At 50.2% G+C, this 22,070-nt stretch overlaps 3 protein-coding genes, 1 long non-coding RNA gene and 1 other non-coding gene across 9 annotated transcripts in view; 3 read left to right on the top strand and 2 right to left on the bottom strand.

Moving 5' to 3' along the window:
- Positions 1-265, bottom strand: part of PTPN18 (protein tyrosine phosphatase non-receptor type 18) — a 15,944-nt gene extending 15,679 nt beyond the window's left edge. The window contains 1 exon segment of the mRNA XM_024117103.2: positions 173-265. Coding sequence (XP_023972871.1) covers positions 173-265 — 93 coding nt within the window.
- Positions 266-3,910: 3,645 nt separating this feature from the next.
- Positions 3,911-10,393, bottom strand: IMP4 (IMP U3 small nucleolar ribonucleoprotein 4). Of its 5 annotated transcripts, none has more exons than XM_055087422.1 (10): positions 10,266-10,393; positions 9,768-9,887; positions 9,514-9,622; positions 7,809-7,892; positions 6,986-7,095; positions 6,775-6,907; positions 6,359-6,689; positions 6,166-6,239; positions 5,924-6,085; positions 3,911-4,132 (listed from the first exon to the last, which is right to left on the bottom strand). In XM_055087422.1, exons 2-9 carry the CDS (start codon positions 9,768-9,770, stop codon positions 5,973-5,975), a joined length of 957 nt encoding a protein of 318 aa, XP_054943397.1. In that variant the 5' UTR covers positions 9,771-9,887; positions 10,266-10,393; the 3' UTR covers positions 3,911-4,132; positions 5,924-5,972. The 5 variants fall into 5 exon arrangements, with proteins under 5 accessions (XP_054943397.1, XP_054943393.1, XP_054943401.1 ...); XM_055087418.1 differs by having other exon boundaries at positions 9,768-9,884; XM_055087426.1 differs by having other exon boundaries at positions 9,768-9,881.
- Positions 10,394-10,523: 130 nt separating this feature from the next.
- CCDC115 (coiled-coil domain containing 115) lies at positions 10,524-14,737 on the top strand. Its single transcript, XM_007123455.4, has 5 exons — positions 10,524-10,680; positions 10,752-10,855; positions 10,943-11,025; positions 11,681-11,812; positions 13,348-14,737. The coding sequence occupies exons 1-5, from the start codon at positions 10,570-10,572 to the stop codon at positions 13,458-13,460; spliced, it is 543 nt and encodes a 180-aa protein (XP_007123517.2). The 5' UTR covers positions 10,524-10,569; the 3' UTR covers positions 13,461-14,737.
- A 576-nt stretch (positions 14,738-15,313) lies between these two features.
- LOC114487184 (uncharacterized) overlaps positions 15,314-22,070 on the top strand; it is a 19,999-nt gene continuing 13,242 nt past the window's right edge. Inside the window, exons 1-2 of the long non-coding RNA XR_003682004.1 lie at positions 15,314-15,363; positions 18,197-18,277. This is a non-coding gene — a long non-coding RNA (uncharacterized lncRNA). The remainder of the gene's footprint in view (positions 15,364-18,196; positions 18,278-22,070) is intronic.
- TRNAE-UUC (transfer RNA glutamic acid (anticodon UUC)) lies at positions 15,448-15,519 on the top strand. Its single transcript has one exon. It is a non-coding gene; the product is annotated as a tRNA-Glu (tRNA).

Raw genomic sequence — 22,070 nt, 5'->3', positions numbered from 1 at the left:
AGAGAGAAAGAGAGTGAGACAGAGAGAGAGAGAGAGACAAAGAGACACAGAGCGAGAGAGAGAGAGAGAGAGAGAGGCAAAGCGCAGCAGGGCGCACAGGAGAACAGACGTCTGGACCGTCCAGGGCAAGGAGCTGAAACGCGGCGCGCGGCTGGCCAACTCGGCCACTCACGCTGAAATCGCAGGCGAGGACCGCCCCCTCCCGGCCGCCCCGTGCCTCCAGTTGCTCCAAGAAGCTCCGCGCCGCGTCCAAGCTGCGGCTCATGGCGTTGCTGGCCAGCGATGCCCAGTCCACCTGTGGCGCTCCACGTTCCCATCCAGTGTAGACCCCGTGGGAGGCTGCCGAGGCCCCGCCTCATATCTCGCCAGCCAATGGAAGTGCGCAGCGGCGGACAGGGCGGTCCCCTCGGCCAATGACACTCAGAGCCCGCCCCGGCCTCGCCTACAGGCTCCCGGACAGGTGCGGCTGCCTGAGTGCTTGGTTCACCCAGGCTGGGCCAGGGACGTGGATCCTCCGCTGGCACTTCCCTTTTTTATGGCCTCCGCGCGAGCTGGCTGAGTCCGCACGGCCCCATGGCCACTTCCTCTCTCTTGGACCCGGGGTCCGCGCCCGGGCAGGGCGGATGGCTGGCTGCACGCCCTCGCCCGGCCTCCCCGGCTCTGTCTTCTGGGAGCTAGGCAGTGTCCGGATCCGAGCCGGGGTGGCGTGGCAGCTGTGAGTAAAGACGGTCGCCGAGACCGAGCTGCAACTCCTGCCTGGGGGACCCCGGGTAGGGACCATCCCGCGCTTTGCGCTTCGGCGGGGTCCGAGGGAGGTCGGGGCAGGTAGCCGCGGGGGAAAATGACACCCGGGCACCTGGGCTGTGAGAAAGACTGAATCCGTGTATTTCCTGAGGTTCCTTCTTTTTCTGGTTCGGGCTAGGATGAACTGGGGGCGCCAGCATCCAGTCCTAATTTGAGGATTTCAACCCGAATAAACCTTCTGGGAAACAGAATTGAGGCTCTGGGAGTGGGTTCCAAGGGACTAGGTGTTCTCTGCTTTTAAGGGGCTTATTTTTTTTCGTCCCCACACTCTTGTCTTCAGAAAATGTGGAGAAGACTGGAGGACAGCTGCTGTCCCAGCTCCCAGGGCCACCAAGGGGAGGCTGGAGAGAGCAGATAGGAGCCTACGGCCCCTGCCAACGACTGGCCAGTGTAGATGGACTAGCCCATCCTTCACCTCGGGGGTGAGGAGTGTGGACCTAATTCATCAGGCAAACTGTTTCTTAAAGGGCTTGGGTCTCTGGTCCTTGTCCCAGCTACTCAGTTCCGCCATGCAGGGTGAAAGCAGCCAAAGGCAACATCGAAAGGAATGAGCATGGCTGTGTCCCAAACTTTGTGGACTTCAAATTTTAATTTCATGTGTCACGATTTGTGTGTGTGTGTCCTGCAGGCTGTGGGTTGCTGACCCCAGTTTAAGTGACTGAGAGGTCAGAAAGGCAGTTAGTAGGGATGTTTCACTTATTGAGGGATCTGTAGGAATCACTGTTGACTCAGTGTTTATCGCTGTCATCTTTGAGAGTTCAAAGGTGGTCAGCAGTGATCACTGAGGATGGACATTGATAGTGAATTCGTTGGAGGCCAGTGAGAGTTCCTTGGATGTTCATGGAGACTGTCAGTAGATGTCAATGGCAGTCACTGGGAGGTCAGTGAGAGACTGAAAGTAACCGAGGAGCCATTGGGACTTGGAATGTTAGTTTACTAAATAATTGAGGGGTCAAAAGAATCAGGGAAGGTCATTGAGGACCCCTAACCAGGGCTCAATAGTGAATGTCAGTGGAATCACTGAGACTTCTTGGATGGTCATGGGTTCTTAGACACTCAGGGTGGCAGGATACAGAAGTATCAGTGAACTCTGAGAAAATATGGAGGCCCACTGGAGGAGTCACAGAAACTCTTGAGTCCCTGAGTAATCATGGATACTCATGGCAGTCATTTGGGTATAGTGGATACCAGAGTAAAGGGGGAACAGCCGCTATGGGATCAAGAAAGGGCTTTATGGACCCTGCTGGTAGTGAATGTCATTGGATGTCAATGATCACTGGAAACCAGTGCTACCTGGGGAGCAGAGACAACGTTGAGGGTCAGTGAGCCATCCATATCACCTATGGTGATGACTGGGAGGCAGGGCAGCTAACCCAGCAACTGGGTTCTGGCACTCTGGGATCTTCTGTTCCACTAGGGGCTGAGGGTCTATTTGTCTGACAGGGTGGGGTGTATATGTCTATCTGTCCCCCTGGCTTAGGGGACATCTGTCTATCCTGAGGACCTACCTGCATTTCTCATAGGCTGGGTCTCACTGGCAAAGAGTAAGTCTGTCAAGATGAAGGTCTGGCTGGCTAGTTGACTGGGTAGTGGAATGTCTCTCCATTGAGTTAACGGTCTCTCTGTACAATTGTGGGGCTCTGTCTATCCTTGAGGAATTCTTTTAGTTGGCTGGAAGTGGGGTGGGAGGGGTGTCCACGTGTCTGCACACAGGTCTTTCTGGATGCCTGGCTGAGCACCTTCCCACCTGTCCAATAATCTATTTGTCAGGCTGTCCTGCTGTAGTCTCTGTCTCCCTGGGACTCTATCCAGAAGTCTGTCTTGCCAGGGTCTATGTGTCTGTTTGCCTGCCAGTTTGGGAATCTTTCTGCCTATCTGGCCTGTGAACAGAGTGGCTGAGACTTTAGTCCACCTGCCATGCTTCCACCAGGGTTGGGTGTCTGGCTTTCTAGCTGCACGTCCCCCTCCTACTCCACACCCTCCTCGTTTAACCAGACCGCCATCCTGACACTGACCATCCCTCCATGTCTCTCCAACATCCGAATTCTCCTGGCCTGCCCGCTGCTCAGCTCAGGCCGGGTGTAGGGGATGGACAGACCCCCAAGACCTCCTCCAGCAGCCCTGGCTCACCCCTCTCCTTTGTCCCAGAGAACCGCAAGCTGTGTTCTTGCAGTGGAACTCCTGCTGCTGGCCCTCTTGCGCACCCTACTGGCGCACTGTCCTGAAGATGCTGAGCACCCCAGCGCCCACACGCCACACACCAGTCTGCCACCTGCTTCCCAGCTCAGAGTGCTAGGCCACCCAACAGAGCCAAGTGGACAGGGTGCTGGAAGGTGCTCGGAGAAGCTTTTGCAATACTGTGAAGAACCCAGCCTGCGCTGATGTTGCACAGGGGAAATAGTAACTTTTAAACAGTGGAGAAACCTGGCAGATACCACCCTCACCTAGAAGGCTTATGCGGAGATAGTCTGAGACTACGGACATCCCTATTGAACAGTTCTCTGACTTCCTTTTTTGCTAGGCCACAAAAGGGAACAAAAAATTTGAAAAAATTCTCCCACTGCTCCACTCTGTTAAGAACTTTTGGATTGAGTGTGGGCTGACCTGTTGGCCCACCTACAAGTCTGGCATTTGGCAAAAAAGGAAAAATGCCAGTGTCTCCAGTTACAAGTGGCAGCTTGCATCCACCAGTGATTGGAGGTAACTGCCTTTGGGAGGGCTTTTCTTCCAGACTCTGGAAACTCCACAAGACAAACCAATTTCCTAACTGAATAAATTACAAAGAAAAATAATTAAAAAGAGAGAATTCTATAGGATAAGAGACTTAGAACTTATACACAGATGCTCATAACAGCATTATCAAATAGCCCAAAAGTGAAAAACAAACCAAATTTCATCAACTGATGGATAAATAAGGTGTACACATGCAACAGAATACTGTTTAGCAATAAAAAAAGGAATGAAGTACTGACACATGCTACAACATGGATAAATTTTGCAAACAATGCTAAATAACACCACATATCGTATGATTCCGTTCCGTTACCGAGTTGAAGCTCATAATGCTCACCGCACTACAGGCCAATAATCGAGAGACGAGTTGTTGGGACAAGAAATAAGACTTTATTTGGAAAGCGAGCAAACCGAGAAGATGGTGGGCTCGTGCCCCAAAGAAACATCTTGCCTGAGTTAGAATTCAGGCTCCTTTTATACTAAAAGAGGAGGACGTAAAATCAAACACTTCCTGGTTCCCATCAGCCTCTGGAGAGGATGTGTTAATTTCTTCCTCCCTGCAGTCATTTACAGGTGGACCTGGTCAGGATGTTTCCTGTGAGTTAAACAAAGGTATTTTAGCTCATTACCTGGGAAGCAGGGTTCCCAGAGATGAGCCATTATGTATAACTCAAGCTTACAGGCAACATCCCTTTAGTGATTAGCTTGTAATAGAATACAAAAGGTTCTTCCCTATTACAGTTCCTATGGAATGTCCAGAATAGGCAAGTCTATAGAAACCAAAAGTAGATTAGTGGCTACAAGGGGCTGGGGGCTGAGAGTTGGGAGATGGTTGGAGAGGAATGGGAAGTGACAGCTAAAGAGTATGGAGTTTCTTTTAGGAGGGACAAAAATGCTCTAAAATTAGACTGTGGTGATGGTTGTACAACCCTGTGAATATGATAAAAAAAATATTTAATTGTACACTTTAAACAGGTGAACTGTGTGGGACATGTGCATTGTATCTCAATAAAGCTGTTTTAAAAAAAACAAGAGACTTGTCAATCATTTGCAATGAATGGACCTAAGTTGGATCCTACTTCAAACAAACATAACGTAATCAGGGAAAACTGAACATTAACGTGTAGGATTCAGAATAATTGTTGATTTTTTAGGTGCGACAGTGGTATTGTTATTCCTGTTGAGTCTTATCTTTCAGAGATATATAGAAATATTTATGGATGAAATGATACGGTGTCTGGGATTTGCTTCAAAATAAACGAATGGAGTGGATAAAAGGAGTGGGTGGGGCTATGAAGGAAACCAGCCTGGTCAGCACTGAGATGGGCTCATGGACTCACTGTACAGTCCTCTCAGCTCTTATGTTTGGAATTCTCCACAATTAAAAGACTTAAAACAATCAATCAACATAGAGGTGAACAACTGTTTCTATAAAGAGTTAACAGGTCACAAAGAATACACATACACTAACAGTCAATGAGTATTTGAAGATGTATAACCTCTGTCATAATTAAAGAAATGCAAATTCAACTGAGGACCCATTTTGCACCTAGAGCTCGGGCAAGATGCAAAGTGTGACAGTTCCCAGTGCCTACAGGACACAGGAAACACTCAGGCCTGGTAACAGCGGCTGGGAGACAGCCCCCTGGAGGACACTCTGCAGCATCTGTAACCATTTTCAAGACACAATTCCACTTGCAGTAGTTTACTCATCAGATATACTCGCATAAATATGCAGAGGTACGTTTAATGTTCTTGAAGCATTGTTTGTGGTAGTAAAAACAGGAAACAACTTGAGTGTGTGACCATCAAAGAGTGGTGAATTCACACATACCAGACATCCTAGATAACCTAGAAATATCCTCGGTAATCCAGGGAGAGCCTAAGGAGATCCTTAAAGGGAAAGATAGTCATTATAAAGCTTTCCACTGCTGGTGAGTCCAAGTGCACTGGGTTCTCTGAGGAACTTTAATTACACTCATAGGAGGCCACAATGAAGTGAATAAATGGTTTGCCTCTTGTTTATTTTCTGTCTGTCCCTGGCTGAGAGCTGGCCCTAGCACCAAGCCCTGCTCTAAGTGAGACTTCCATGCTCACGTTATTATCCCCACTCCCAGATAAGGAAGTCACAGGGCCCCGACTCCTGAGTGACAGAGAGCAGCATCAATCTCCCAGGGTAGCACCAAACCCTCTGTGGCTCAGGGGCAAGCCAGCGCATCAGGCCTGCCTTGTCCTAGACACGATGTCACCACCAGGCCTGAGAATGTCCCAGAGCTATCAGGTCCCCAGCTGAGGAGACCCCACATTCTTCGCACTCAGCCTGACAGCCCTGCCCTGGCCACTCAGAGGCCAGCAGGGTGCTGTGGCAAACAGACTTTATTCTGACCTCTCCCCAGCTCCTGGGTCCAGGTCCACATCCTGACTGGTGAGCGGGCTCACTCAACACTCAGGAAGACCCTCTTGTGCGCGGTGTTGGTGTAGGGGTGCCAGCGCCACTCCACGTCTGCTGTGGCCTCCTGTTCCAGCGTGCCCAGACGGATCATGTACACTGGCGAAAGGGGATGAGATATGGTCACTTACACAGCCAGCATGCCCCCCACCGGATGTGGGATAAAGCCCCAAACTCACACTTCAGCTCAAAGCGAGGCCCAACCTCGGTCAGCTCCACGTTGCGGTGGCTGGTCTTCTTGTACACATGGTGCCTGGGGCAAGGGGGGCAGGGCGGGAGTGAGGGGAGGCAGGGAGCGGCTTCGGGAAAAACAACAAACAGCGCAGGGACACAAAGGTCAGGACACCACTCGGGCCCAGCCCACTGACCCACCGGAAGGAGATGTAGTCATCCTGGTTGGCGAAGGTGATGACCCGGCGGCTGTCATCTTTGGGCACAGGAAACAGGTAGCGGAGTATGTCAGAGACCTGGGGCAGAAGAAGAAAAGTGTCACATGCCCAGCCTGGCACTCCAGGCCCCCAGCCTTCACCCCACGGCCTCGGACTCACCCGCTTACCCAGGCGGGAGGAGAAGCCGTGCATAATCAGGTGAGGCTTGGCCTCCGATGCAGTGCCCAGGTCGGGGATGTCATGCCGCATGACCACGTTGCACAGTGTGAAGTACGCGGTTGGGCCAAAGGGCAGGTGGCTGACAATGAGCCCCACTGGCAGGGCCAGGTAAGCCGTCAGAGACCCTCTGCTCCCAGCCAGCCATCATGGCAGCACCCTGCTCCCTCCCTTCAGTCTTACCAGGTGTGCCTCGATGCTCGTGGACAACCAGCAGGTCAGTGACCCCGTTGGCTTTGCAGGCTCGCACCAGCGCCCCTACCTCATGCCGGCCACGGTTCATGCGCTGGGCGCCTGGGAACACCAACTTTAGCTCCTGCATATGAATTCCCTCTGGTTAGGACTGGGGCTCCTGGGGCCCGAGCATCTCCCACTAACTCCCATCTACTGGTACCTTTGCAAACATCTTGAGGCGGGAACTGGGGTCTCGGGAAGTAGTGATCATGACCTTGGGATCCTCAACCCCTGCCCATCGATACTCATCATCCATGTGGTTGGTCACACCTGTTAGGAGCACGAGGCACAAGAATTGACACTGTCTAGAGGAGTGAAATGCTAACTTGGGATGGCCAGATCCACCTAGGACAGCACTGTCTGACAATACCTTCAAGGATGGAAAGGCTCTCTACCTGCTCTGGGCCAACAGGGTGGCCCCCAGCCACACTGGCTACAAACACAAGTGTGACCAAGGAACTGAATCTTTCTATTTAATTTTAGTTCATTTAAGCTGTAGTTATCACATGGAGCTAGTAGCTACCATGTTAGCACAAGTCCAGATTCTGTTAAGGCCAAAGGTATCAGGCTCCATTCCCTCATAACAAATATTTATAATGTTTGTGATTCCTTTCATATTTGTTGAATAATGCAGTGAATGAGACATCTGAGTGCCAATGAAGTGCTGGTAGCTGAGGACACAGCAGTGAACAACATGGACACTGTTCTGCCCCAGCAGAGCCCACCGTCCTAGTAAGGGGGGACAATCAATAGACAAAGCAAAGCAGAAAGTGGGGTAATACTGTGTCATGTAAATGGAATAGGGAGCACTCGGGGGGAGGTCCCCTGAGGTGTCATCTGTACAGAGCCACGAGGGCACCTGGGTGACAGTTTCAGGAGAGGGAGCTGCACAACCTTTCTTCAAGGTGTCTGAGGAATGACATGGAAGCCAGTGGGCTCAACTGCAGGGAGGGAGGCTGGCCCACAGGGTCAGGGAAGGTCACCTTCACCGCCGGCATCGTCAAACTCCAGGGAACCCTGTAAGGCCAGAGCCTCCCTGCGTAACTCAGTGGGAATCAGGCGGTTCTCTGCAGAGGGAAGACAGAGGGGCTAGTGAGACACATGCATGGAGCCTTCAGTTTATACAACACTGAACAAACCTGATGGAAAAATACCCCTTTTACTCCTTTCTGAGCAGAGAGGTGATACGTAACTGGGGGGAGAGGGATGAAACTATTTTGGGCTACATGCCAACCTGCTAACAGTGGTTATAGGAGATTTCATTTACTATGGTTCCTGAGTCTCAAGACTTGAAGGATTTCTAAAATACTTAATCACAAGTATGCACTCCCTTCGTAGTTAGAAAAAAACTAATACTTAATTTTTAAAGACTAAATGGAACCTGCTCTTTCTATACAAAGGTGGACCAGAAACCCTGAAGCCCTCTGACAATAAAATCATTAATCGTGATGCTCTGGGTCAGAGGTTTCCTCTGTGAACTAACGCTGGACTTGGCAGAGGGGCTAGGCTGTGGGCATGCCCACTTTGGAGCATGCCCTTGAACCCAGCAGGTCCCTCCAACATGCCCTGGACAAACTCTTGCACATGGAAGAGAATGTTCACAGCAGCAGGCCTGCCCCAAACTAAAAGTAAGCTCAACACCACCCACAGGGAAATGGATGAAGACCCTGAGGAATATTAACCTGCAGGAGCCCCACCTACACTCAAAGGATCTTAGAAACAACACTGAACCAAAACAGAAAACTGCAAAAGAATACACGCAACATAATACTACCTTTACAACTAAAAATCAACCAATATGATTTAAGAATACAAACAAGCATGATACTCCTTAAAAAGAACAGCAAGGAAATGGTTCATTTTTAATCAATATTCAATACCGTGTTTATCTAAGTATGGGGAAATATTTCTGAATTTAAATATATTGGTCATTTTTCATTTCTTAACAAGGGCAGATAGGTCACAGGTGTTTAACTTTATGCTTGACATAAATATTACATACACATATCTCATATACTTTATAGGTCTAAAACCTAAGAAAATCAAAGTGAATCTAAAATAGAGATATGGAGTTGATGTACTATCAGATAGGAAACAGAGCTCCACCAACATGAAAACCAACAAAATACGGATAAATACGGCATTTCCAATCACGCATGTGTGACAGTCTCTTCATTAGTACGGCAAATGGAAAGCGGGGAAAATACTGCAAAGTTAAATTCCTAATTTACAACGCAAATAAAATTAAGTTCTACACGAGTTAACAGTTTTAAAATACAAGGGACTCATAACAGCACTAAAAGACAATAAGATATTCCTGTTACCTTGTAGTGCAAAAAATAGCAAGAATAAAAACGACAGAGGAGAAATAAATATAGGACCACGTGAAATGTTTAAATTTGGGAAGACCTAGACACTGTAAATAAAATCACTACGCAAATCGTAAAATCTGGCTACTGCAGCATAACTGACAAGTAATTCACACCATCATGAAAGCGACATTTGCAACCCATCAGGAAGATCCAAGAGGAAGGAAAACAACCAGTAAATACTTGAAACCATACTCACCATACTAACACAAGTAAATGCTAATTAAACGCGTTAGACACCACTGGCCTTTTTCCCGTTGGGCTTTAACAGGAAAGCCCAAGGGTCTTTACAGTGACTGGGGGGCGGGGACAGACGTACCCTCGAGCGCACGCCGAACCTTGTCCTTCCTCTCCTGGGCCGTTCGCCGAGCCTCCTCACAGGCCTTGCGATACAGGTACTCGCGGCGAAGGCGGGCCTCGCGGCGCAGCTGGGAAACAGCAGATCCGCTCAGACAAACCTTTTTCGCCGCGCAAGGCCAGGCCCGGGAAACACCCGCCCCGAGCCCACGGGCCACATCCCCAGCCTCTGCGAGCCCCCGACCTCCAAAACAGGGGCTTAAACATCCCTCCTACCATCCTGGGCGCAACTTCCACGTGAGTCCAGGAGTTTTCTTCTGGCGCCGCCGGCAGCACGCAGTCGTCACTTCCGCCCTCAACCGAGAAGGCCGCTAGAGGCCTCACTAGATTCTGCTGCTGCCGAGAATGCCCAAAGTTAAAATGGCTGGGAGTCGCAAGGCGATTGGCCAGCCCGAAGCGGGAGCAACCACTAGGCGGGGGGTGGGGGTGGGGTGTCAAGGTGCTGTCACGTGGCTTAGAACGGCCGTTAATAAAGGCGTCGGCCGTGGCTTCACTACCTACCGTGCGGAGCGGGATGCTCAATTACAAGCTGACGAACAGCTAAAATAATCATAATTTTAGGCTCGAAATAGTGCAGCAGCTGTAAAAGCTGTATAGCGATTGACCGGATGATCGCCTAGCGGCCGGTTCTAGAATTGAATTTAAATCCCCTCCTCCCTTAAAATGGTTGCCGAACAGCTATGCCTCCTTCCATCGCCACTGCGACAGCCGTACTTTAAAAAACGGCCGATTCCAAAAGCGATTCGGAGACACCCACAGCTCTCGCCGACTGTCCGGATGGCTCGTCCCCCTCCGGTGCTCGCGTGACGAGGCGCTAATCACCCCCCCGGGCCGCTGCTCTGAGGGTGCTTATCCTGAAAGGAACTAAGCGAGTCGCCTCCACCCAGTGGGCGTCTCGGCCCAAGTCTGGGAACGCCCCCTCGGGGACGGACCTCGCGCGCCTATTGGCTGTCCTTCTGGCACGGCGGACGCTGATTGGGCAACCTGGGGAGCCGGCTACTGACTGTGTGCGGAGCCCATGGCGGCGCGGAATCGGCGAGCCGAGCTGGACTCCCTTCTCCTGCAGCTGCTCGGGGACCTGGAGGAACTGGAGGCGAAGCGGGCGGCGCTGAACGCCCGGGTGGAGGAGGTGGGAGCCTAGGGCGGGCGGGCCGGCACGCGAAGGTTACTGAGTTTCACCGCTCTCCTCTCTCTTCTCAGGGCTGGCTCTCGCTCTCCAAAGCTCGCTACGCCATGGGTGCGAAGTCGGTAGGGCCTCTGCAGTATGCCTCCTGCATGGTGCCCCAGGTCCGCGTCTGCACCAGGTGAGGTCCCTTTCACGCTGCAGCGGGTGGGCAGGCAGGCGCCAGGTCGGGGCCGCCAAAGGTCCAGCCTCCCTTCTCGTTCTTTAGCGAGGCCCAGGACGGACTCCAGAAGTTCTGGATGGTGAGAGCTGGCACCCAGATTCCAGAGGAGGTGGGACCCCGCGAGGCAGGTGAGTCCCCCCGCCCCTTCTTCCCGTAGGGCCCCTTCTGATGTCAAAGACAAAATGCATGGGACAACAGAGGAGATGATTTTATTTAGGCTGTCGCGATAGAGAGAGCACCCCAGATCTGAAGATCAGATTGTAGAATGTCTCAGCAGAGTGGTTTTTTGCCTTAGACTTTTACAGGGAGAGAGAGAAAGTTATAGGTGAGGTCCTTTACATTTGGGATTGTTTTGCAATCAGAGGAAGTCTCAGCTGCGCAGAAGATATTTGTTTGTGTCTAGCTAGTTTCAGCGGGACAAGCTTCTAATCTAGTTAATCATTCGTGAGACAAAGAACGGGGAGTTGAAGGGTCTGTCTGTCCTTTCAGCATGTTCAGGCGAAATGGGAAAAGTCAGTGTGTGGCTTTTTCACGGTTAAACAAGAGGGGGTCATTTGCTGTTTTTATGATAGTCAAGAGAAAGAGTGGACAGATTCACATGAACCACAAGGGGAAGGGTGGTTCTTTGTAGTAAGCTGTTTTCCAGAACATAAAAGCTTGAGAGGATTTTCCGACTATCGGTATTTTCTGGGATCATGAGCTCAAATGAAGTTTAACACTGTGTCACTGAGAAAACAAGGGCCAGGTCACAAGACCCCCAACCTCCAGCCTTTCTTTTTACAGTTCTGCGCAGGCGCAAGGGTCTCACAAGGACCCCGGAGCCAGACCCCTCCCCAGCTCCCCAGGACCCTCTGAACTGGTTTGGAATCCTGGTTCCTCACAGTCTACGACAAGCTCAAGCCAGCTTCCGGGAGGGTGAGTGGACCCTCTATCTACAGGGAGCACTTGAGCACTAATGCCAGGGCTGAGATTAGTCTGCAAAGGGCTTTGCAGGTTTTCTCCATTGCAGACTCTTGTTGCACACCTTCTGTTTTTTTCAAAAAGCATTTATTCGCTGTTGGCAGAGTTCCAGTTCATATTAGGTGCTGGCAGTAAACAAAAGGGACAGACACCCTCATGGGATGTTTATTCTATTGAGAGCAGAAAAACAACATGCAAACAAATAAGTAGGCCCTAAATTCAATACCAGGTAATGAGACTTGCTATGAAAAAATAAGGTAGAGTATGGAGTGGGCTGGGGAAGCTGTTTTTTGAATGGTACCCTGGAAAGGCCTCTGAAGAGATTAAGGAGAGAGCTTTGGTGATCTGGGGGAACAGTGTTCTAGGTGCAGGGACCAGCCAGGGCAGAGCTTTGAGGCAAGGTTGTATCTGGAACGTCAGAGAGGAGGCCAGTGGTCTAGTGGAGGGGGGCGGGGGGAGGGCAGTGGAGGACGGGGTAAGTGGCGGGAAGCTGCACGTTTTTTCAAGTAAAAGCCACAGGATTTGATGACAGATCAACTGGGCAGTAAGGGAAGCAGTGGAGTGAAGGATGAGCCCACAGTTTCTAGCCAGAATGCCTGAAAGGGTGGATGCCCTCCCCTGGAGTGGGAGGGCTGCAGAGCAGCAGCAGCCCAGAGGAAGTCAGGAGTGGTGTGGGGTGTGTTCCTGGTACTGTGTGGTGGCGATTCTGATCACATGGTTGGCCACATGCATCTGGAGTTTGGAAGAGGACTGGGCTGGAGAGATTTGGGAGCCCACTGCATAACACTGGTTTTAAATTCCCAAGTTGCTAACACAGACACAGCATTAAAGTTGAAATGCAATAAGATCAGCAGAGGTCCTGGGAATGTGGACAGGAAGTAAGGGAAAAAAGAAGGGAAGAAACCAGTCGAGGAGACTTAGAAGCAGCAGTGAGGCAGGAGCAACACCAAGAGGGTAAAATGTGCCCTGGAGGGAGGTGATCAGGTGTGTGGCCAGCTCTGCTGCCAGGCAGGTAGGCTGAAGACAGGACTGGCCAGTGGACTGGGTGGTGTGGAGGGCCCAGAGGACTTGACAGCAGCTGTTCCAGGAGAAGCATCAGGTGAGAGCAACATAGAGGTGGATCCAGAGTGTGGACCACTCTTGGGGGCAGAGAAAACAGGTAGGAGAGAGGACAAGAGCAGTGAGGGGCTGTGATAATGGAGAAAAGAAGGAAGGAAATAAGGGCATGAGACTATATTATGATCTGTGAATTTTTAGTTCCTGGTGGGTGATATAAGTGGGTCAAGGAAGTATTCTGAGGAGGTGACATTTTAGCAACGACCTGAAGGACATGAGGGTATGGGTCCAGTGAGGTTCTCAAGCCAATGCAAGACTATACCTGGAAAGTTTTAGGAAGAGTGTGAAGGCCAGAGAGGCCTGGGGATGTCCAGAGCCCCCTGAGTCATTTGTCACCACAGATACCATGGTGACAGTCTCTCCTCTTCCTCTAGGTCTGCAGTTGGCTGCAGACATGGCCAGCCTTCAGATCCGCATCGACTGGGGTCGAAGCCAGCTCCAGGGGCTGCAGGAGAAACTCAAGCAGCTGGAGCCCGGGGCTCCCTGACACCACAGAAGCAAGGCAGTGAGCACAGCTGTTCTTCGATGTGGCTGCATAATCTCAGGCCTTCTTCCTTCACAGATTGCCCCCCACCCCAGCTATTCCTCCCTCCTTAATACTTCTCTGGTCTGCATGTTTCCAACTTTGTTAGGTGGGAAAGTTTGAAGGGACAAAGTGAGTAATGTTGAAAGTCACTACTATGAAACCACTTCTAGACTTCTGTTGTCTCAGGACATACTCATGTGGGGCAGGCACAAACGTGTTAGGTTAGTTCATATCACTGAACAACTGTAACAACCTGATGCATAAATCAGCTGTGGTTTTTCATTAAAGGATGAAATATTGCATAGCTAGTGGCAGGGAAGGACAAGAAGTAGGTGCTTCAGTTTCACTGGATCTTTAAAAGTGATTTTGATGGAGGAAAAAACCATACACAGCTAACAGATCAGGACAGAATGATTCCTCATCGATAAAACACACACACCCGAGTAGATGGGCAGTGCTTGGCAGGTTTTAAGCCAGAAAGTAAAAAGGATCGGACCTAGATTTTCAAGGGACATCTTTCAAGAGACCATTCAGGTTTTTAAAAACTTGCCTTTATCTTTCCAAGAGTGAGTCTTTTAATTTGTTGAAGGGCCAGGAACTCTGTGTCAATTCATATTCCTACTGGCTTGTTGATATTTTTAGCAGTTTCTAGGAGCTAATTGTTATGTTTGGTGGATGTTAGTTTTTTGTTCATAATATGAGATGTAAATTTTTTTTCCCAGTTTGTCTTTTAGTTTTGCTTATGGTGGTTTAAAAAAAAACAAAACAAACTTTTTATTATAAAATAAAACACATTACACTAAACTGCACAGACCAAATGAATAGCTCAATGATCAAGGTGAAAGCTATCATGAGCATCTCTCAGCTCTTGTGTTTTTAAGTCAGTTTTCCTAGTACAGTTGAATTTCTCAATCAGCTGTTTTATGATTTCTTGCTTTGGGATTGTAGTTGATGTGACGGTAAGGGAATTCGCCAGTGTTTTCCTCAAGAACTTTTGTGTTTTCAGGTGAGGTACAGGGTGAGTACTGCACTCAACTTCCTCTTTTCTACCACAGGTCCACATACAGGGGACCACCCTTATCGCTGATTTGTGATGCCACCTTTTTCTTTCGATTAATCCTAATGTTGTATACCTGTACCATATTCTGGTGGTTCCATTCTGTTTCATTGATCTTAATGTCAGACACAGGAACCACACTGTTTTTATTCCTGAGCCTTTAATATATACTTTAACCGCAGTAGTGCACATTTTCTGTTTGGAGGGAATTTTTTTTTTTTTTGGCCGGGAGGGGGCGGGGCGGGGGACGGGACTACGTTGAGCTTGAGCTGTCTGTTAAAAAGCCTAATTGAAGCACTGAAATGGAAACGCTGTGACCGGAGGAAAAAAGGGCATCCCTCCACCCACACAAAAGGTTGAATTTCAGACCAAAACCTGTTACCAACAAAGTGCCAACCTGTAAGATCTTCAAGCTAAAATGAATGAACGATAACACCCCGTTTTTGCTTTTCAAGGAAAAGATTTTCACGGGGAACCCGGTCCTGGGGCGGGGGAAGAAGGGTTGTCTTGTTTTAGATGTCAGTTGACATCGAAGGACAAGTAATAGCCCTCCTTTATTTACTGTTGAAGTTGGGTTTCGGTGGCGGCCACGGTCCCAGCGGGGTGTGCTAGTGCGGACGGTGACTACGACTAGCGCCCAGACACCTTCGCTTCGGTTCTTGGGAACACTTCCGGGAGGAGGAGTTCCCGCCCCTGGGAGGGGCCCGGATGTGCCGGCCGGCGCTGCGTAGGCGGGAGGGCCAGTGAAGCCCGGGCTCGCGCAGCCGCAGTCAGCACGGATTTCTACCAGCGGGAGCAATGCCAGAGGTGCGCGGACGTGCTGTGTCGGTGCTGACGACAAGCTGACGCAAATAATATATGTCGTATCGAGGACAAGAGCTTTTCGGTAGTTCCCATATGGTCTAGCGGTTAGGATTCCTGGTTTTCACCCAGGCGGCCCGGGTTCGACTCCCGGTATGGGAACGTAGAGTTTGTTTTCTTACTCCTTCAACTTGCCACAGTTTGGCTTTTTTCCACTAGCACACCTCAACGTCAAATTAAATCCCTCTCTCCATTTAAACCTAGAGAAATTGAAGCCCGGGAAGCTCTGGGCCCCATCCGTCAGCGTATTAATCGGAAGTGCCGATTTTCATCACGTCATTGACTAGTTGTTCTACCAGTGAGTTACATGCGGTACCATACCCACTACAGGTGTGAGTAATAATAGTAGTTACAGGTTAAATGTTTACTCCAGTATGTATTAGACCACCGCCGTGAAGGGCGCCCCGGGCCCGGACTCTCCCTCGAGGGCGGCGCCGCCGCAGCCTGGCTCCCGGGCCTGCGGGGAGGGTGGGGCCGCCGTTGCGGAGCTGAGTCCGCGGAGGGGCGAGGGGCAGGCTGCGGAGGGGACCGGAGCGTTCCCCGACGGTTTTAGCTCTCTTTGGCCCGGCGGCCGCTGCGTTTGCCCTGTGGTCTAGTGGTTAGGGGTCCTGGGTTCTCACGGGGGTAACGCGGGCTTGCGGGCCGCGCCCGCACGCCACGCCCCCCGCACCCCAGCCCGGGCACACTGCCCTTCGAAAGGGGAGCCAAAGCCACAAACATGAGTCAGGAAACGCCTTTCTCCGTTTTCCATCCCTTTACCCTGTCGGATCGGTTAATCCAGGGAGCTTACGCGCAGGCCCGAGGCCCTGTCCCCAGGAGCGCACCGCCACACGCGTGTATTCCTTCACACTTCTGCGCGGGGACGGGGATTATCTCTATAATCATATTAATTGTAAGCGTGGAAGTTACAGTAGGTTACAGTGGTTTCTGATCTGGCATGTAGAGAGCTTGGAAGTCATTCCTGTCCTCGCAATAAGGAAAAAGCTGAGAAAACTACAGTTTGGCCACTTGTCTTAGATCATGAGGAAACTGAGGTCGCGGGGCCAACTGCTGCCTCGAAAACTGGAGAGAAGAGTGAGGACAGAGAGCCAGGCCTCACGAGGCTCAGAAGCGGCTGCCAGAGTCAGCAACTTGTAGGAAAACTTGGAGGCTCACTGAGCGTCACACTTAACGTATTTTACTCCAGGAGCCCTACCAGGTGCTCCGGGTCAGGACTGGAGAAAAAGCCCCCAGTGCTTCTGGCAAGGGGAGGGGGAAAGGAACCGTTCAGAAACGAACCAGTGTAGCCTGTCCTCCTTAAGAAAGGCCCATCCTCAGGGAAACTGTTACCAGAGCATACCCAACCTGGGGGAAGGGAGATACCGAACTCCAACCCTCTTTCGCCATAAAGGGGGAACAGGAGCTCAGAAACACTTGTGAAGGTCACAGCCCAGGGGCAGATGCTCAGTAAAAGACCAAGCCCTAACCATAGGATTCTAGACACTTCCCCTCCGCCAAGGTCTTACCACCACATAACTAAAGCTCCTGCTAGGCTCAGAATCTGTGTAAGAGGTCTCATGGGAAAGCCAAAGACAACATAAGACACGAAAATAAGAACACTGGAGGAAATTTTAGCCTCTGACACCTACAACTAGAGCAAACAATAAATACAGCCTGGTTCCTAGCCAGAAAAATACAAAAGCTCACACTAAAAGCCTACTTACCTCAGTTCTTTCTACCTGATACATCATGTGTAGCTCTTAACAAAAATTTAAAAGACAGATGATAAAACAGGGACCGTTTCTATGCCCTTGAACCCCTGAAATTATTCAGACTAGCCAGTCCTAAGACCCGTTGCTCTGCCTCTGCCTCTTCACTTCCCCTTGGTCATTCTCTGTGTCCCATGCCTCCACATGCGTCTCTACTCCCCCTCTTGGGAATGTTGAGCACAATAAACTATGTTTTCAGTGGCAATTGTCTCCTGATCTTTTGGCCTTCCAATACCTAAGTAATAATAATAAAACATTGAAACAATCGGTCCAGCAAGCAGAATGGTTTGATCTCAGACCGAATGACTGATCTTCACTTTCTAGCAGGTCTTTCAGATGGCAGCAGCAGGCACGCTGCTGGCTGGCATGTTGTTGCTGTAGCCAAAGCTGCTTTTTGTTGCCTCTACCAGACGTTGCTGTGAATCCCGTTCATAAATTTTGGAACTTGTAAACAAAGTCCTCCCCTAGTTCCTATCTGAGTCAAGGTGTCAAGTGTCCAGGACAGAGTACCTGGGGGTAGTTCAAATTAATTGGCTACTTGTGACAGTTGAAAGGCTCCTCCAAGGAGAGAGAGGGGTAACTCTTTCCACGTGCCATGGGATGGATCTGAGCAGCCCACTGGACAACACTGAGAAGTGGTGGGGCCATCAGAGTCATAATATTCTGTAACAGTTGGTTTCTTTGGCTTATTCCACATGATGGCGAGGGACTACTCTGAGACTACTGTGTCTCAAGCCATTCATGGGGTCAGGGTGAGGGCATCCCAGCTACGATGACACCCCCAAGTGTTGCCCAGTGGAGTATTTGCCCTTCCAGAATTTGAAATGAAATCTTTAAAAAAAATTTTTATTGTGATAAAATGTACTTCATAAAATTTACCATCATAACCATTTTTTTCTCTTTTAAAAAATTTATTGAAATATAGTTGATTTACAATGTTTTATTAGTTTCTGGTGTACAGCAAAGTGAATTAGTTATACATATATATAAATGTTTTAAAATATTTATTTATATTTTATTTGGCCGTGTAGGGTTTTAGTTGCAACACGCACGATCTTCGTTGTGGAGTGCAGGACGTTTAGCTGCAGCATGCTAACTCTTACTTGCGGCAGGTAAGATCTAGTTCCCTGATTAGGGATTGAACTTGGGCCCCCTGCATTGGGAGTGCAGAGTCTTAGCCATTGGAGCACCAGGGAAGTCCCTAGTTATATATATATATATATATATTATAATAGTTTGCATCTGCTAATCCCAAATTTCCAATTCATCCCTCCCCCACCCCCCTTCCACTTGGCAAACATAAGTCTGTTCTGAGTCTATTTCTGTTTTGTAGACAAGTTCATTTATGTCATATTTTAGATTCCACGTATAAGTGATATCACATGGTATTTGTCTTTCTCTTTCTGACTTACTTCACTTAGTATGATAGTCTATGGGTCCATCCATGTTGCTTCAAATGGCCTTAGTTCATTCTTTTTTATGGCTGAGTAGTATTCCGTTGTGTGTGTGTGTCTGTGTGTGTGTGTGTGTGTGTGTGTGTGTCTGTGTGTGTGTATGCCACATCTTCTTTATCCATTCATCTGTCAATGGACGTTTAGGTTGTTTCCATGTCTTGGCTATTGTAAATAGTGCTGCTATGAACATAGGGGTGCATGTATCTTTTCAAATTAGAGTTTGGACTTGTCCAGATATATGCCCAGGAGTGGGATTGCTGGATCACATGGTAACTCTATTTTTAGTTTTTTGAGGAACCTCCATACTGTTTTCCATAGTGGCTGCACCAGTTTACATTCCCACCAACAGTGTAGGAGGGTTCACTTTTCTCCAACACCCTCTCCAGCATTTGTTATTTGTAGACTTTTTAATGATGGCCATGCTGACCAGTGTGAGGTGGTACCTCATGGTAGTTTTGATTTGCATGTCTCTAATAATTAGTGATGTTGAGCATCTTTTCATGTGCCCTGCATCGGCAGGCAGACTCTCAACCGCTGCGCCACCAGGGAAGCCCTCTGCCCATTTTTTGATTGAGTTGTTTGGTTTTTTGTTATTGAGTTGTATGAGCTGTTTGTATATTTTGGAAATTAAGCCCTTGTCAGTCACATGATTTGCAAATATTTTTCTCCCAATCTGTAGGTTGTCTTTTCATTTTGTTTCTGGTTTCCTTTGCTGTGCAAAAACTTTTAAGTTTGATTAGGTCCCATTTGTTTATTTCTGCTTTTATTTCTATTGCCTTCATAGACTGACCTAAGAAAACATTGGTATGATTTATGTCAAAGAGTGTTTTGCCTATGTTCAGTCCCCTCAGCTTGGGTCTTTGCTTGAGTGGAAAGGACAGATGCCAGGACCCTAATGATCTTTCTAGCTCAACAGCCTGTAATTCCAGTTAAATAAAAAGGAAGGAAATCATTTTGGCCCCCCTCTCAATGTTAATTTTTTTAATAATTAGCAGGAAATCCTCAGGACCAGTCCCCAGAATTGGTGGGCTTGTCTTCTGTGGAGGTTTGGCGCTGTTCTGGGTGGGCCAGAACTTTCAGCCCAGGCTATGCTCCTAGAGAATGTGTGCCGGGCTCAAGAGAATGAGATTAAGTGGGCAGTGAAGTTAGCTGGATCCTCTATAGAGGCATAGCAAACTCCTGGAGGGTGGCCATTGGCACCTCAAAATCCTTACCAGACCCTGGTCCAGCATCTGGAAACTCTTGTTTCCAATTTTTTTCAAAATTCAAAACTTTTTCTCCCTGTTTTCTACTAGCCTCTGAAATTTCTAAAGTAGAATTTGGACCCAGCTGGGGGGAAAATTTTTTTTTTAAGGTACATCTACATCTTGCTTACCCAGAAATAACTTTTCACTTTCATTTCTACCCATCAGAAATATGGTTAAAAAAGAAAGTTCTGAATATATTTGGAGAGGAGTGAGCAGTTTGGGGTGGAGGCATATTTGGGGCCAGCATGACCCAGGGGTCCCTGCATCCGAGAGTCCTGCTTCATTACTGGAGAGACCAGCCAAATCCTCACAGAACAACTAGAAAATGACCAAGTGCTAAACAGGCTTCCAGAGCAAGAGAAAGGCCTGAACTGGACAGAGCTCACAGAGCTCCTTAGGTTTCAATAAGCCTCGAAGGGGAGTGAGAGTTCAGGCAGAGAAGGTTCTTGAAGAACAGCCTCTCAGAACACTGTGCAAGGACAGGTCGACAAGGTAACCCAGGTTATGTAAGGTCTGGGGTTGCTCATTCCTTCATCATCCAGTTCTGCCTGTTCTGGTGGAAAGAGAAGAAGGGAATGAAAAAGAAAAGTGAGGAAGGGCCCTAGAGCTGGTCTGTGCCCTCTGGGCCCTGCTGGCTCCAGGTGGGTTGGGGCAAGTGGCGCCCTGCAGTAGAGGCTGTCAAGGCTCTGGCTGGGCTGCATGATGGCCCAGTGGATGCTCGTACGACCAAGGGCCCAAGGCCCTGAAGTCCCTACCCCCTCAGCCCCAGCAGCTGGACCTCGTGAGCTCTCGGAACCCAGCAGGGCCGGATCTGGAGTATCCAGATCTGGAGTGATGGGAGGGCATAGAGAACACCAGGACCTTGAAATGCTGGAGCCCCTGGTCTCAGTCACACAGCAGGCTGGCCCGCCTCCTACTTTCCAGACACAGCTGGTAGAAGGCATGGGCAGCAGAAGCGAGGCCTAGCGCCTGGGCCAGCTGGTGGTGCGCCCAGACCTGGCAAGCAGGGAGCTCGCTGTGCCTGGTCCAGAGCCACGTGGGGAGCCAGAGTGGCCAGAGCAGGCCGTGGGCTTCTGGGACCCTGGTGTCAGAACATATCACCTGGAACCTGCCCAATCTCCCCTGACCTCAGGAGCAGGGTTACTGACCTCGTTATTACTTGGTTTGCAGACATCCTGGGGACACCAGCTGCTGAAGGCTTTAGCCTCCCACCCCCTCCCTCTCCCGCAGCTCTTTCCAAAGACCCCCCTGTCCCTCCTCCCTCCCCGCCCTCCAGCCACTGCCCTCCCCATCCTAAAACCCCACCTGCCCACCAATGGCCTTTGGCGGCCCCTACAGCAACACTGGCAGGAGGCAGCATTCCAGCCCCTCAACCTCACAGCCCCACTCAGACTCAGGGCAATGGGGTGGGCAAGGGCACTGACTGAGGGGACCCCTAACGTGCAGGCAGCGGGCTCCCTACGTCCTTGAGTTCTTCCTATACTGGGAGCTCCAGGAAGTTCACAAGGCAGAGGCTGCAGGCCACAGCCGACTCCAGCACAGTCATTCCCTTTCCCAAGGGAAGGACATTCCCTTGGCAAGGCAGGGACAAGCCAAGAGGACGACTGTCCTTTTGCACCTGGACCCCATAGTACAAACTTTGTGTGCCCTTAGGTCCCAAGGACACAAGACCTATCTGAGGCCTCAGGCCCCGCTGGCATGCTCATGGATATTGCTCTTACAGAGCAGCGGGTGGGGCTGGCAGGCACACTGAGAGGGGCCGCCGCAGCACTTCCTGGCCCAGCTGGAGCAGACCGCCCTCCCTTGGGGAGCTGCCCTCTCCCCCACAGCCTGCCCTCTCTCCCTCTCTCTCTCTCCCCTCCTCTCTCCTCTTTTGGCCACCTGTGGGCAGGGTTCTGGTCTGGGTGGGTTGCATGGTGGGTTTGCAGGAAAGGCTGGGCTACTGCCCTCTGGTCTTCCTGGCTGGCTTCCATTGGGTGGAGCAAGTCTGAGCTGAACTGGAACACAGTACTCAATGCTAGCAAACTGTATGCTCAAAATGGACCAATGGGGCTTCCCTGGTGGCGCAGTGGTTGCGCGTCTGCCTGCCGATGCAGGGGAACCGGGTTCGCGCCCCGGTCTGGGAGGATCCCACATGCCGCGGAGCTGCTGGGCCCGTGAGCCATGGCCGCTGGGCCTGCGCGTCCGGAGCCTGTGCTCCGCAA

This window comes from Physeter macrocephalus, chromosome 2 (assembly GCF_002837175.3).
Source record: "Physeter macrocephalus isolate SW-GA chromosome 2, ASM283717v5, whole genome shotgun sequence".
Taxonomy (NCBI): domain Eukaryota; kingdom Metazoa; phylum Chordata; class Mammalia; order Artiodactyla; family Physeteridae; genus Physeter; species Physeter macrocephalus.
The sequence above is the reverse complement of the archived record's forward strand: the minus strand, read 5'-3'. Positions and strand labels throughout refer to the sequence as shown.

What these genes read in the sequence shown, in the direction of transcription:
- IMP4 (XM_055087422.1), bottom strand. An exon ending in CGAGCATCGAGGCACACCTG is followed by an intron (nt 6,690 to 6,774) that starts GTAAGACTGAAG and finishes TGGCCCTGCCAG; the next exon opens with TGGGGCTCATTGTCAGCCAC. An exon ending in GCCTCGCTTTGAGCTGAAGT is followed by an intron (nt 6,086 to 6,165) that starts GTGAGTTTGGGG and finishes CCCTTTCGCCAG; the next exon opens with TGTACATGATCCGTCTGGGC.
- CCDC115 (XM_007123455.4), top strand. Translation starts at nt 10,570, where the DNA reads ATGGCGGCGCGGAATCGGCGAGCCGAGCTGGACTCCCTTCTCCTGCAG. An exon ending in TGAACGCCCGGGTGGAGGAG is followed by an intron (nt 10,681 to 10,751) that starts GTGGGAGCCTAG and finishes CTCTCTTCTCAG; the next exon opens with GGCTGGCTCTCGCTCTCCAA. An exon ending in CAGGTCCGCGTCTGCACCAG is followed by an intron (nt 10,856 to 10,942) that starts GTGAGGTCCCTT and finishes CTCGTTCTTTAG; the next exon opens with CGAGGCCCAGGACGGACTCC.